Source organism: Rhinatrema bivittatum, chromosome 4, assembly GCF_901001135.1.
Source record: "Rhinatrema bivittatum chromosome 4, aRhiBiv1.1, whole genome shotgun sequence".
Lineage (NCBI taxonomy): Eukaryota > Metazoa > Chordata > Amphibia > Gymnophiona > Rhinatrematidae > Rhinatrema > Rhinatrema bivittatum.
The window spans coordinates 233,041,425-233,056,520 of record NC_042618.1 but is presented as its reverse complement, the minus strand read 5'-3'; the positions used below and the strand labels follow the sequence as shown (position 1 = coordinate 233,056,520).

At 43.0% G+C, this 15,096-nt stretch overlaps 1 protein-coding gene across 3 annotated transcripts in view; it reads left to right on the top strand.

Annotated features, from left to right (window-relative positions):
• ADIPOR2 (adiponectin receptor 2) overlaps positions 1-15,096 on the top strand; it is a 147,515-nt gene that overhangs the window by 39,630 nt on the left and 92,789 nt on the right. For all 3 annotated transcript variants that reach the window (XM_029599900.1, XM_029599899.1, XM_029599901.1), the window contains one exon: positions 5,443-5,681. In XM_029599900.1, the coding sequence (XP_029455760.1) occupies positions 5,502-5,681 (180 nt within the window). In that variant the 5' untranslated portion in view covers positions 5,443-5,501. The remainder of the gene's footprint in view (positions 1-5,442; positions 5,682-15,096) is intronic.

Here is a 15,096-nt window from a genome sequence, read left to right as displayed (position 1 = left end):
CTCTCTCACCAAATCCTGTGCTCCACTGAGAACTGGATATAAAATTTGGTTCCTGAACCAATTACTCCATAAAACTGTCATTTATTCTATCCAGGAACTTTCTCTCTAGCACGTCCTGATGTTTCACTTACCCAGTCAATATTGGGGTAATTGACATCTCCCATCATTACCGCACTACCAATTTGGTTAGCTTCCCTAATTTCTCTTAACATTTCACTGTCTCACCATCTTGGCCAGGTGGACAGTAGGATACTCTAGATCAGAGCTTTCCAAACTTTTCATGTTGGTGACACACATAATTTCGTGACACAGTAATTCAGTCTACCAGCAAACCAGAAGTTAAAGGTTAAACGAACAAAATGTATTTCAACAATTTATGTATGTTTCCTTAAATATATACATAAATAAAATGTTTCACAACACAACCTATCTCATAATAAATATTTGCAGGCTTCCACTTCCTCCATGCTGATCTCGTACATTGTGAGATCGGCATAGAGAAAGTGCTACTCTTGCACATTCCCAAAGATTACATGTGCCAATCACTAAAAAGTAAATTTTTGTTTTTACCTTTGCTGTCTGATCTTAGTTTTCTAATTGGTTGGTCACAGGCTTTTTTTTCCACCTTTCCTTTCTTGTTTTTTTGCCAATTCCTTTTAAGGGTCTTTTTTTCTATTTCTTTTCTCTCCATCTGTCTTCCCTCAAACACACAATCAGGTTCTCATTCTCACACGCTATCTCACACATTCTCACACACAGGCTCTCACTCACATGCAATCTCACACATCCACAGCTCTCACTCTCACATGCCTCTCTCTCATACATACATACATACATACTGTCTCTCTCGTGCACATGCTGTCTGACTCTCACACACACAGGCTCTCTCACTCCTACATGCTCTCTTGCTCAAGCACAGGCTCTCACTGGCACATGCTGTCCCTCTGCACGGGTTGCCGAAGGATGGGCTCTTCAGAGGCCCTGATCTTCCCTGGCCGTGACATGGGATCTGCAGCGGCCCTGCTATCGGGTTTCTTCCTCTTCTCGGGCTGCCGCGACGTGGGATCCGCAGCGGCCCTGCTATCGTGTTTCCTCCTCTTCTTGGGCCGTCGCGAAGTGGGATCCGCAATGGCCCATTAATGCTGCTCTTCTTCTGTACGCAGCAGATGCTCCTCCTCCTTCCTGCCCACGCAGCTCCGGCAGCGTTTTTCTTCCAGGGCTGCACAGGCAGGAAGGAGGAGGAGTGAACGTGACCCTTTTCTTTGGGCCGTGGTGATGTAAGCTCCACCACTGCCCGCCGATCTTCCTGCTATAGTTCCCTGCTTCCACCGGCCCTGTGGACCGGGCGACACACCTCCACACTACAGGCGACACACTAATGTGTCCCGACACACACTTTGGAAAGCTCTGCTCTAGATAAAACCTTACAGCTTTCAAATATTAACTTTCATTTTACTTTCAAAAGCATGTGCCAGTGAGAGCCTGCAGGAAAAGTTCACTGGCCTTTTAATATCTGCAGACAGATATGTTCTGCAAGGCCAACAATTATTATAATTTATATTGCTGCCTACTTTTACTCCACAAGTCATATTGTTACGTTTGTTACGAAGTTTCAATGTAAAATAAGAAGCCCAATTATAGAATCCTCTGTTACTCTGTAAACCGGTGTGATATGTCTAATTGAACCTCTATATAGAAAAATAAATAATTTTGTTTGCCTAAACATTAAAGTTCTTGTCAGTCCCGTAGCTTACCCCTAATGTGAATTACCCACATATGTTTTGCTTTTAAAACAAAAAAGGCTCTTCAGATATTAAGATTTTTCACAGTGCATGTTAAACCAGACAATATTCAGCATTATCAGATGCTTACATAAAATAGAATATAGGGACAAATCATTATCCAGTCAAGACATTTTGTAATCCAATATCAGGTTAGTCATTAACTAAGATTAAAAAAAAAAAAAAAAAAAATCCACCCTTATTAGCCAACTCTTCATTTAGAAACCTAGAAAAATATTGAATTTTCCATTCCTGATGCAACACCAAAGCCTCCCTGGCGTCAGGCTTTCCCTTTAGATCCACATAACCTCTGTGTCTAGAATCTAGTTAATGTTTTAGCCTCGACCACTTTTTTTCAGTGGCAGTTTATTCCATCTATCCATCACATTTCTTTTTCAGCCTCAGAGCATTTCTCCCAGGTGCTTCTGCGCACAAAAATTTAAAATTGTGGATACTTTATATTGCCAGAATAAATAATTTAAAATGGAATGCAGAAAAGTATTATTATTCAAAGATGTGGAGTTTTTAAATATTTTGAGCAGAATTCCCCTAAAAGTATACATTAAGTGTCCCTTCTGCCTCTCTCCTTACTCCCTTGGCCAGCCTCCCTTTCACTCTGCCCTCATAGGCATCCAACTCCTCCACTCTCTCTCCCATTCCCTTCCACTCTCTCCACTCCCCAGCCCTCGACCCCGCCCTCACACAGGCTTCTGTCTTTCGCGCGTGCACACACCCTCCCTTTCTTGTACACACATCTTGTCTCTCAGGCTACTTCTCTTGCATATACACATACTCCTAACTCTGTTTCTCATGCACACATACACTCCCTCACACAGGCTCGCTCCCCCTCTCTCTCTCTTGCACACATACACACCCTCCCTTCCTCGTATACACCCACACACAAGCTACCTCTCACACATACACACTGCTGCACATAGGCTCCCCCTCTAACACAAACATGCACAGTCTCTCACACATGCATTCAGACACATCTAATTCCTCTTTCACACATAAAGACTCCTAATCTCTTACTCACATACACAGTCCCTCAGACAATCTCTTTCTGGCACATACATTCACCCTCCTCTCTCTCAGGCTCTTGCTTCTCCTGTTTTCGCCGTGAGCGGAATGGGTTCTGCTCACAACCCGCAGGCCTTCCTGTTCTGCCATGAGCAGGACGGGCATCACAAGCCTCCCTGTTCTTCTGCAGTGAGCAGAAAAGGCTCCGCTCGTGGCCCACAGGCCTTCCCTAAAATTCTGCGCAGAAGGGAAATTCTGTGTAAATCCTGTGCTCCACACTAGGTGCAGAATTCCCCCAGGAGTAGAACATGATCTCTTATTCTAGAGCTTTCTTTCCAGAATACGATTGCCTCCTGCACACAGGTAGTAGACTCCCTAGGCGAATCTTCAAACTTGTGCCTTCCTCCTTACAAACCTATCTATCGGCGGCAGCTCCGGCACAGCATTCCACTTTCGCCCCACTCAACATCCACCTCTCTCTCCCTCTTACCTTCTGCCAAATCCTGCACCCCCCTTTCCTTTGCCCCCTTGTCCAGTGCCCAGCATTCCTTCTCTCTTCCCCCCCCCCCAATCCAGCATTTCTACTTCCGCAAAGCATCCTCCTCCTTTTCTCCCTGCTTAGCATGACAACATCTCCCCAATGTCTTTGACTTCTTTTTTGCGGCATCCAGCATTTTCTCTCCATCCGCTACCTGCCAAGAATCCTCATCATAACTTCCACACCCACCCAGCTTCCTCTGGCTCCAACCGACCAGACCCCCCCCCCCCCCCCCCCAGAAGTTTGGAGGGAGGTATCGTCGAAGGATACTAACGAAGCATTAGAGTTGGGGCATCCCAACAGAGAGGTTCCAATAATAAGAAAAGTAGTCCAAGTGCCTATAATTAAACTTACCTGAGCTAAAAGATTCCAATTTATCCCTGTCAAGTGAAAAGCAGAATGTTAATACAACAAAACACACACTTTGAAAAGTTTGTATGCTAATGCCAGAAGTCTAAGAAGTAAGATGGGAGAATTAGAATGTATAGCAGTGAATGATGACATAGACTTAATTGGCATCTCAGAGACATGGTGGAAGGAGGATAACCAATGGGACAGTGCTATACCGGGGTACAAATTATATTGCAGTGACAGAGGAGCATCTTGGTGGCGGGGTGGCACTTTATGTCCGGAATGGCATAGAGTCCAACAGATCCTGCAAGAGACTAAATTTTCATAATTAATACTTTCATAATTAATACTTGCCTTTATCTTCCTTCCAGCTTGTTTTTAAGCTTCCAAGTTCTTGACTCCCGTTGATTGTAACTGTGACTTATTCCTGTCTATGGTTATTTATTGTTTACCTGAATTGTTCCTTCAGTTATACCCTATGTTAAATGTAAACCGATCCGATATGGTTATTTACTATGAAGGTCGGTATAAAAAACTGTTAAATAAATAAATAAATAAATGCACAATCAAATCTTTATGGGTAGAAATCCCTTGTGTGTTGGGGAAGGGTACAGTGATAAGAATAAAATGGTCCCCCAACAAGGGGCTCCATGTTTTGCCCAGGCGTCGCCTTTGGGCAAAACACAGAGCCCGTGTCTGGGGGACCATTTTATGCACTTTATTTTGAATACTCTGGAACAGTGGAGTTGTCATGATAGATAAAGAAGCAATTTTTTTTCCTGAATTAAATTCGGGCCTTTACTTTCTCCACACTCTTTGTATTGAATAAAAAAAAGAAAACAAAAAAACCCCCTTCTCTCCATTTTGTTGATTTTGCTTGAGATTTGTGAGGGAATAATAATGCCTTGCTTCTTAGGAGGTGGTGGTGGTATGAGGGAGGGAAGAGTTGCATTACTCTACTCATCCTCTGGGTTTGGGAAGTAGTAATGACAGCACACGAGGGGCTCAGTCCTTGCAGCACTTTTTGCTGGGTTTGTCAGTTTTTGACGTTTCTGTTGGCATGTACTTTTCTAGTAGAAAGTAACAACATAGGGAGAGCCAGTCCTCTTGCTGCTTTTTGGTTTTTTTTTGTGTTTTTGGTGCAGTTAAAAGGTAACTGGGAAGTCGGTGTGGAAAGGCTGTGTTCTCCTGAATCCCCCAGGAGAAGGCTGGTTTACTCTAATTTGATTCAGAGGGATTACTGGGGATTTATAACAGTTCTGTATCTCTGTTTCTTCATAACCATTATTCTCTCTCTGCTGCAAGTATAAAAATTATCCCTTTTTGCTGTTCTACAATATTAATCAAATTGACTTAGAATTGACTATAAAAAAGAGGTAGTAATATTGCCCAATTGTTGTAGGGTAAATCTGATTATGGGTGATAAAGGTACTTGCTTAAGATTGTATATATTTGCCTGACTTGAGTATAAAACTGGGTTTTGTTTTGAACTTGTGATGGATTTATTCGTTTTAATTTTTCCAGTTTTCCCTAGATCAGGCATCTGAGCAATGTAGGTAATGTTGCATTTTCTGTTCAGTGTGTGTGTAAATGGGATTACATCAAGAAACTGCAAAGTGATGTTCTGTATCATTCTCGGCAAATGTCTCTCAATTAATATATTTAAAAAAGTTACTTTTCTAGCATCAGATGCATAAGTCTAAGCTTTATTAATTTTTATTTTTTTTTTGTGTTTTCATCTTTCCTTCCTAGGTCTAGTCTTGAACGGAATCTTCTTAAGGCGGTAGAGAAGAGTTCTGAGCAGATCCTTGATGCTCATGAGCCAACCAGCAGACCTGGCATCCGGGGACAGCAGTGATCTGGAGTCGGACTTGCGGCTTCGTAAGGGTCGCATGCCCGATAAGTCACGGCAGGAGAAAGCCAATAATGATCAATTCAGTGACCTGAGACCCCTTTTAGCTGACTCTGTTCCATCCTCAGACCAGGAAAATGTAAGTAGTCTCCTGAAACGCCCCCCTGTGGGCTCTATGGAAATGGACAAATATTGGTTTATGCAACTGCTTAGGTTCTCTAGAGACTATGGTAGTTGATATTTGTTGTTTATGCCCATTATTATACAAGTCAGTCAGATAATATCTTGTGCTTCGGTGTTTGCCTTTTGCTGCAGTTTTTGTGGTGCTAGATAAAAGAACACAACAGGCAGTGCATTCAGAAGACTGCGGACCAGAAAACACAACATATTTTCAGGCAGAACTGCATATTAGTCTGTCTTTAGTGCAACATAAAATTGTTCTTGTACCTTGATCCATTTTTTTTGATGTTGCAAATTGACTGTTATGGGTATAGGGAAGAGCTGTAGCTTGTGTTTGGGTGGTGGTTGTTGGGTTGGTTTTGTTTTGGGTTTTTTTTTGAGTTTTCAGGTTTCCACCTGCTGCAGCAATAGCAGTGTGCACTTTGACCCTCAGAATGTAGGATCAAGTGTCCTGTCTGGGGTTTAGACATATCTAGGTGGTGATGCCCTTAGTTCTTGGGTGGCGGCATCCTGGCAGAAGAGAAGTGCTGAGGAGCTTAATTTGGAGACCTCCATCTGTAGATTGGTGATGGAACATTATTAGATAGATATAGAGAGAGAGAACTAGAAAAGGTACAGTGAAGGGCATGAAAATGATAGTGATAAAGGGGGTGGAATGGCTCCCTTGTGATGAAAGGTTAAACAGGTTAGGCTTCTTTGTCTTGGAGAAGAGACAACTGAGTAGGGGATATGATAGAGGTTTATAAAATCATGAGTCGCAAGGAACGAACGAGTAAATAGGGAATATTTATTTACATTTTTTTCACTCAACACATAATTAAGCTTTGGAATTTGTTTCTGGAAGATGTGGTGAAGGCATTAGCATAGCCAAGTCTTTTTTTTTTTTTTTTTTTTTAAAGATTTTTGTCAAGCTCCTGGAAAAAAGCCCATAAACAATGATTAGCAAGGTAGACTTAGGGAAAGCTACCATTTATTTCTGGTAAGTGAGCACCAAGAAATGGATCTACTCCTCAGGATCTGCCAGATGCTTCCTAAAGATCCAGATTGGCCACCGTCAGAGACAGGGTTCAGGATGTGATGGACCTTTTTAGGTCCGACCCAGGATGGCACTTCTTACATTCTTATGTAACATGTCCCAGGCCAGTTTTCTAGAGGGGTGGGATATAAAGATGGTGGAGGAAATGCACTTTGCTGTCTGCTGATACTAGTGGGGTCATGGAAGACTAGTTGGGCCTGAAAGAAAATGGGGATGAGAGGGTGTGTGTGTGTAGTATAATATACCATAAAAGTCAAAATATATTAAGTGGAGCAAAGGTTTTCTGAAATCTGGTTCAGGATGCTCACTATGTCAATGAGCGTAAAATGTCCTGATGCAAGTGAATTTAGAGTGCTGTACTAATTTTAGATTACTGGATAACTCTGGCACTTAGGATAGTCTGAACCGTTCTTGGGTTTGCCCCATGGGGGTATAATCCTGCTTTCTTTAGAGAAATTGGATCTTTTTAAAAGCCAGCCTTGAAGAGGTTCTGGTCCACAGTGTGCAAAAGAACAAGCTGTTTTTAAGTGTACTGGTGCAAGCCAATGAATGAATTGATGACAGTGGTGACTTGAGTGCTCTTGAAAACACCTTTCAGTTCTGTGTTGTATGTAAAAGAGGATGCTGGATGCTGAGGTGGAATACTACTTTTTACTTGGGATCTCTTCCTCCCTTCTCCCCCTCAACACCATCTATCCCAGTGGTAGTTATGGCTGAGATGAAGAGCCTTAGGGTTCCCAGTATACTTTGCCAGAAAAGGTTTGAATTATATAGGGAATAGTTTTGTTCAATTTGTTTTGCTTTTTTGTTGTTAGTAGTAGCCCTGTATCACCTACTTAAGACTGATTCTCCTAGCCCAGCTTCTAAAAATGACCATTTTCTTCACAGTAAGCTGCGATATCTCTGTATTACTAGAAGAAATAATAGTATTGTTTTCCTGTATTTTATATACCAATTCCACTGACATATGAAGGCAGTTTGTGTAAGACTCAGTGAAACTGAGTCTTACGCAGGATTTAGTCTGTTTTGCAATGGGGACATTGAGATAATACAACATACAACTGTGTAGAATCCTTTCTATGTTAATCACTTGTAAACACTTGAATTGGAAGGCTGCAGTATAGGCCAAAAAGAAAATACTAGTACCTCCTGTTTAGGAGGCGACTCAGGAACATCGTTGGCTCTTGGCACATGGGGCCCATGCCAGAGTCTCCAGCCATGGGTAGAGCTGAAGAGGCCCTGTGGGGCCACCGGCATTTCGCCTTGCAGCTAGCGGCCGAAGAAGAGGGAGAATTCCAGAGTGTGTGTGTGTGATAGGCAGTCTCTCCCTCACTCTGACACACTCACTCACTCTCTCACTCTCTCTCTCTGTGTGAGACTGCGCCTGTGTGTGTGGGTGTGTGGGTGTGTGTGTGTATATAAGAGAGAGTGGGTAAAGTTATTGTGCTCCCCTCCAGTAATAAGTCTCATGGTGACTGGAAATCTAAAGTTCCCAGGTATGGAGAGTTGAGAGAATTTTTTTTTAAGCCTCATTAGTTTTAATTATTGGGTGATGTTTGTGACCTCTGTTTTGAAATTTTATTGGTGATTGGTACTTTTTTATATTTTTTTATATGCATGTTTTATTATTGGATATTCTGGTCAGCTGATTTGACATTTTATTTTTTCATTGGTATAGTTGACGTTTTATATTTCTTGATTGTATTTGATTAATGGTGATGATTTTTTCCATTGTTGGACTGCATAGAGAGACCGTTTTTGTCTCTACATGTCTTTTTATGGTGTCTTTATTCTGTATTTGACGAGTATCTGTCCATGTGTGACTGAGATGTGGTATTCTGCTAGCTTGTTTCTGTAGGGATGTTCAACAGTCTGACTTGTTCCCTTTTCTTAATAGAAGATGTATTGGTGTTTTAGGGTAGGGTTGTTACTGTTTTGAGGCTGGCAATTAGTGTTGTGGTGTGGCAATTTTGTTATAGGTTCTCGGTACATTTGTTTGCAAGGTATTGAATTACGTACTAGGTGTGCTAATTGTTGCTGTTACAGTGAGGTGACACCAGAATTTGAATATTTATTTTCCTATGGTGAGTGATAAGGGGAAGTGCCCTGGTTCTGCTCTGCACCCTTTCTTGGGGGAGTTTCTATGAGGGCAGGGTTTATATTGGGATTTTGTATAGACTCCAGACTTCATTCCCAAGAGAAGTACTTTGATTCTCTTGAATAATTTTGGTGGTACATAAGAACATGCCATACTGGGTCAGACCAAGGGTCCATCAAGCCCAGCATCCTGTTTCCAACAGTGGCCAATCCAGGTCATAAGAACCTGGCAATTACCCAAAAACTAAGTCTTTTCCATGTTAGCCACTTCTATTACTAGCAACAGTATTTTCTAAGTCAACTTAATAGATGGTAATGGACTTCTCCAAGAACTTATCCAATCCTTTTTTAAACCCAGCTACACTAACTGCACTAACCACATCCTCTGCCAACAAATTCCAGAGTTTAATTGTGCGTTGAGTGAAAAAGCACTTTCTCCGATTAGTTTTAAATGTGCTACATGCTAACTTCATGGAGTGCCCCCTAGTCTTTCTATTATCCGAAAGAGTAAATAACCGATTCACATTTACCTGTTCTAGACCTCTCATGATTTTAAACACCTCTATCATATCCTCCCTCAGCTGTCTCTTCTCCAAGCTGAAAAGTCCTAACCTCTTTAGTCTTTCCTCATAGGGGAGCTGTTCCATTCCCTTTATCATTTTGGTCACCCTTCTCTGTACCTTCTCCATCGTAATTATATCTTTTTTGAGATGCGGCGACCAGAATTGTGCACAGTATTCAAGGTGCGGTCTCACCATGGAGCGATTATAGAGGCGTTATGACATTTTCTGTTTTATTCACCATTCCCTTTCTAATAATTCCCAACATTCTGTTTGCTTTTTTGACTGCCGCAGTACACTGAACCGATGATTTCAATGTGTTATCCACTATGATGCCTAGATCTTTCTTTGTGGTAGCTCCTAATATGGAGCCTAACATTGTGTAACTATAGCATGGATTATTTTTCCCTATATGCATCACCTTGCACTTATCCACATTAAATTTCATCTGCCATTTGGATGCCCAATTTTCCAGTCTCAAAAGGTCTTCCTGCAATTTAACACAATCTGCTTGTTATTTAACTACTCTGAACAATGTTGTATCATCTGCAAATTTGATTATCTCACTCATATTTCTTTCCAGATCATTTATAAATATATTGAAAAGTAAGGGTCCCAATACAGATCCCTGAGGCACTCCACTGTCCACTCCCTTCCACTGAGAAAATTGCCATTTAATCCTACTCTGGTTTCCTGTCTTTTAGCTAGTTTGTTATCCACGAAAGGACATCGCCACCTATCCCATGACTTTTTACTTTTCCTAGAAGCCTCTCATGAGGAGCTTTGTTAAACCCCTTCTGAAAATCAAAATACACTACATCTACTGGTTCACCTTTATCTACATGTTTATTAACTCCTTAAAAAAAAAAGTGAAGCAGATTTGTTAGGCAAGACTTGCCTTGGGTAAAGCCATGCTGACTTTGTTCCATTAAAGCAAGTCTTTCTATATGTTCTGTGATTTTGATATTTAGAACACTTTCCACTATTTTTCCTGGCACTGAAGTCAGGCTAACTGGTCTGTAGTTTCCCGGATCTCCCCTGGAGCCCTTTTTAAATATTGGGGTTACATTAGCAGCCCTCCAGTCTTCAGGTACAATGGATGATTTTAATGATAGGTTACAAATTTTTACTAATAGGTCTGAAATTTCATTTTTTAGTTCCTTCAGAACCCTGGGGTGTATACCATCCGGTCCAGGTGATTTACCACTCTTCAGTTTGTCAGTCGGGTCTACCACATCTTCTAGGTTCACCGTGATTTGGTTCAGTCCATCTGAATCATTACCCATGAAAACCTTCTCTGATACTGGTATCACCCCCAACATCCTCTTCAGTAAACACGGAAGCAAAGACATTTAATCTTTCCGTGATGGCCTTATCTTCTCTAAGTGCCCCTTTAACCCCTCTATCATCTAACTGTCCAACTGATTCCCTCACAGGTTTTCTGCTTCTGATATATTTAAAAAGTTTTTACTGTGACTTTTTGCCTCAATGGCCAGCTTCTTTTCAAATTCTCTCTTAGCCTGTCTTGTCAATGTTTTACATTTAACTTGCCAACGTTTATGCATTATCCTATCTTCTTCTGTTGGATCCTTCTTCCAATTTTTGAATGAAGATCTTTTGGCATTAAATAGCTTCTTTCACCTCCCCTTTTAACCATGCTGGTAATCGTTTTGCCTTCCTTCCACCTTTCTTAATATGTGGAATACATCTGGACTGTGCTTAGAGGATGGTATTTTTTAACAATGACCACGCCTCTTGCACACTTTTTACCTTAGTAGCTGCTCCTTTCAGTTTTTTTCTAACTATTTTTCTCATTTTATCAAAGTTTCTTAGATGGTTGAAACTGGCCAGTTTCTTTCTTGCATAGAAGGTCCTTCTGTCTAGAGTTGCCACCGACGTACGTGCCCAGGACTGTGTGACAATGACGCGCAATGTTTGTAGCGGTGCCTCCTGCTTTATGAGCAGGGGATGTTCTGTCTCCGTATGGACAGAAGTAAGAAGTGAGTGTGGAAAGAGCCATGGGATACCGGCCGGGATCGAACTGGGTGGTTTCCCTGTCACAGATCATACAAGATAATTCCCTGATGACAGCTGCATGGGAACGCCAAATAGAGATAGTTTAAAATGGAATATTTAAAAGTGTAATGTCCAGTTATGTGTGTTTGCAGGATTGTCTTCGGGAGGGGGGGGGGATTGTGATGAGTTAATTATCAAAATATCGGTGGGGGGGCAGGGGCTTGTGCCCCTTGGTTCTTTACATACCTTGCAACACCTCTGGGGCAGCTGCTTCAGTCTCAGTTGTCAACATAAAGCTAAAAAACTGAGCCAGAAAACAAATGCAAAAATGCAGCTTATGTTCATACCTGCCAAGGAAATGTGGATATGTGGCCTATTCTTCTAGAAGAGAGCTGCTGACCTAATGTTGATACTGGCTTTTCTTTCCCCTGGGTGGCTGTGACCCTCTGTGGCCAATCTCTGCAGGTTTCTGTTCATTAGGAGGCTCCTGGCATTCATACACCCATGAGCACCGTCCCTGCAGGTAAGCTACCTCTCCAGTGCCCTGCAACACTTCCTGGCACATGAGACAGCCAGGTTCTTTCCAGGATCCGATTCTCTTAGCTGCAGCTAAGCTGCCATGTCTTCAGGTCGCTGAATCTTATAAACTCCGCAGCTGACAAATACCGTTCCTAACTTCTCAAGGGTAGGAGGCTATTCCTAATAATCTGTTTCCATCATGCCGAACGTCTGTGTTCTGCCAAGTTAAAATATTGCTATCTGGTGCTAAATACAATCAAGAAGCATAACACTGTTTTGATACCAGGTTTGTTTAGTACTGCATGTGTTTTAAGGTAAGCCGTTTTTTTTGTTTTTTTTTAATTAATACCAGCCTAAATTATTCTGTGGCAAACACTATTCTTAGACCGTGTGTTTATTCCATATGAGTCGTGTATCTGTACAAATTTGTATATGTATGTAAAAAGCCTCAGCCCATGTTTCATATGTGACTGCTCCAAAACAAAGAACAAATACCGAAAGGCAACCAAAATGGCGTGGGTCTGAAATATTGAGGACATAAATTATATATACTCGAGAGCAGACACAGGGGATGTATGATGGACAAATAAATACTTGAAAGTTATTAAGAGATGAACCTTTTTTCCAGTGGAAAGGATAATGTAGAACTAGGTTATGATTTAAATCTCCGGGTGTGTAGTCTGAGGAATGTTGTCATGGTAGAGGAGGCCTGGAATGCGCCCTCGGGGCAGATAGTGAAGACAGAAAATGGTGATGGAATTCAGAAGGGCATGGGATAAGCACAGAAGACCCCTAGTGGCAAGAGGATGGAAATGAAGCTCTTGGGGTAACCTGTGGTAACTTAGCAGCATGGGAGTAACCTGCATGGAGCGGCAGTTACAACTAGAGCACCTGGATGGGCCGTTTGGGTCTTCATCTGCTGTAATTTACTATGCTACTTAACTGTGTCAAATTCAACAAATAATATCTGCCCCCTCCCCCACATCGAATCGCCACCCCTTCCTTCGAGGTCAGCTGCAGGAGGGGGAACTTAGCCAGTTGGCCACAGACAGGAGCAGGAAGTGGAAGGAGAGCAAACTCCATCTCTTTTCTGCTCTGCTCACCCTTCCTCCCTACACTCTTATTCTACAGGAGGGTGGGTGGGAGAACTCAGGCTGCAACCAGTTAAGAAGTAGAATTGGAAAGCAACTCACTCGGATCCTTGAATAACACAAGTTGATCGGGTTTTCAGGATATCCATAATTTAATATGTATGAGAAGCATTTGCAGGCAGTGGAGATGGTGTGTCCAAATGCATCTTATACATATTGAGGCAGATTTTATAAATTTGCGCGAGCGCGTACTTTTGTTTGCGCAACAGTCGCGAACAAAAGTACGCTAGATTTTATAAGATACGCGCGTATCTTATAAAAATCCGGGGTCGGCGTGCGCAAGGGGGTGCACATTTGTGCAACGTGCGCATGCCGAGCCCGGCGCGCTGCCTGTTCCCACCGAGGCTGCTCCAAAATCGGAGCGGCCTCGGAGGGAACTTTCTTTCCACCCCCCCCCCTACCTTTTGTTGGCAGATTTACGCCTGCGGGCTGCTGGCGCGCCATCACCCGACCCGGGGGCTGGTCCGGAGGCCTCGACCACGCCCCGGGCTGGCGCCGCGCCCCCGGTCCCACCCCAAACCGCCCCCTAACCCCGGACATGCCCCTCCCCTTTTACGAAGCCCCGGGACTTGCGCGCGCCGGCGGCCTATGCAAAATAGGCGCGCCAGTGCGCGAGGGCCCTGCGCGCATAAATCCGGCCGAGTGCCACAAGTCAACTGACTTGTGGCACTCGGAGCAGCATTGCTCACCCCTGCTCCAAATGACTCTCTAAGAAAATATATAGAGACATTACTTTTTATTTTTATTTTTATTTTCTTTTTTTTTTACTGGTTACTCCTCTCCCTATGCAGCCTGGTATTTTTCTTGCTGTGACCACTGTTTTTCTATCTTGACATCATAGTAATGGTGGCAGAAAAGGACCAGATGGGACCATCCAGTGTGCCCAGCACACTTCTTATGATAGCATCTTCCGTTCTGTGCAGGATACCCCCGTGATCACCTCAATAATTTATTTTCCTGCTTGGCCCACATCACTATTTCTTGCTATCATGTACTGCTCTCTTGGACATTTGTATCCCAAATACTTGATCCTGCACATTTTTGCATTGAAACTTAACTGCTAAGCACTATATTAGGGATAGCCAAAGACAGTCCTCATGAGCCACAAACAGATCTGGTTTTCAGGATATTTGCAATGCATGACAGCTTCACATGCACTGCCTCCATTGAGGGCAGATCTATCTCATGTAAATTCATGTCCTGAAAACCAGACCTGTTTGCAGCTTTTGAGAACCAGAGTTGGCTACCCCTGCACCAGATCCTTCCCCATTGTGTCCATTCCCTTGGGATGTACGCTCTGGAGACCTGGGTGTCGTCGGCAAAAAGACACCTTTTCCCCCCCCTACTAACCTCTCTGCAGTATCTCAAAAATACTGAACAGAACAAGCCCCAGGACCGATCCCTGAGGTACTCCACTGAACACACATCTTTTCCTTGGAATGAAATCCATTTATTGTGCACTGTGTATCGCTCAACTGCTTTCCAATGCAGTCAACTGCTTTGGGACCCAGTCCTAGTCTGCTCAGTTTATTTATGAGCTTTTCCTGAGGAACAGTGTGATCCACAAAACACGTGTGCTTGAACAAAACCTCTGTACAGAATTTTGAGAGTGGAAAAACAAGGTAGTCTGTGTTACCCTGAAATCGCTGCTCCTCCTGAAACCTGCCCACCCGGCACACAGCGTGGTTAGAATGAATCCCTTGCCTTGTGAAAATTTGTCCATGTAGTCTGCCTGATGTCAAGAGTCCTGCAGCGGAGCACAGACCATTGGCGGAGGGCGAGGTGATCTCGCTGCCTTACCTAGAGGCATTAGGCTTAATGAGCATGAGAGCAGAGGGAACCTTTTTCTATTTCAGGGCCAGTCCTTACTGTCCTGCAGCTCTCTTTTCTGCAGTTGGAAGATAAGCTGCAATAATTAAGGCTTTCTTCCCCACTCTGGTGTGTTGGAGATCCGGCTCAGAGTCCTGGAGCCAGCTGCTGCTCTTCCAGACCATC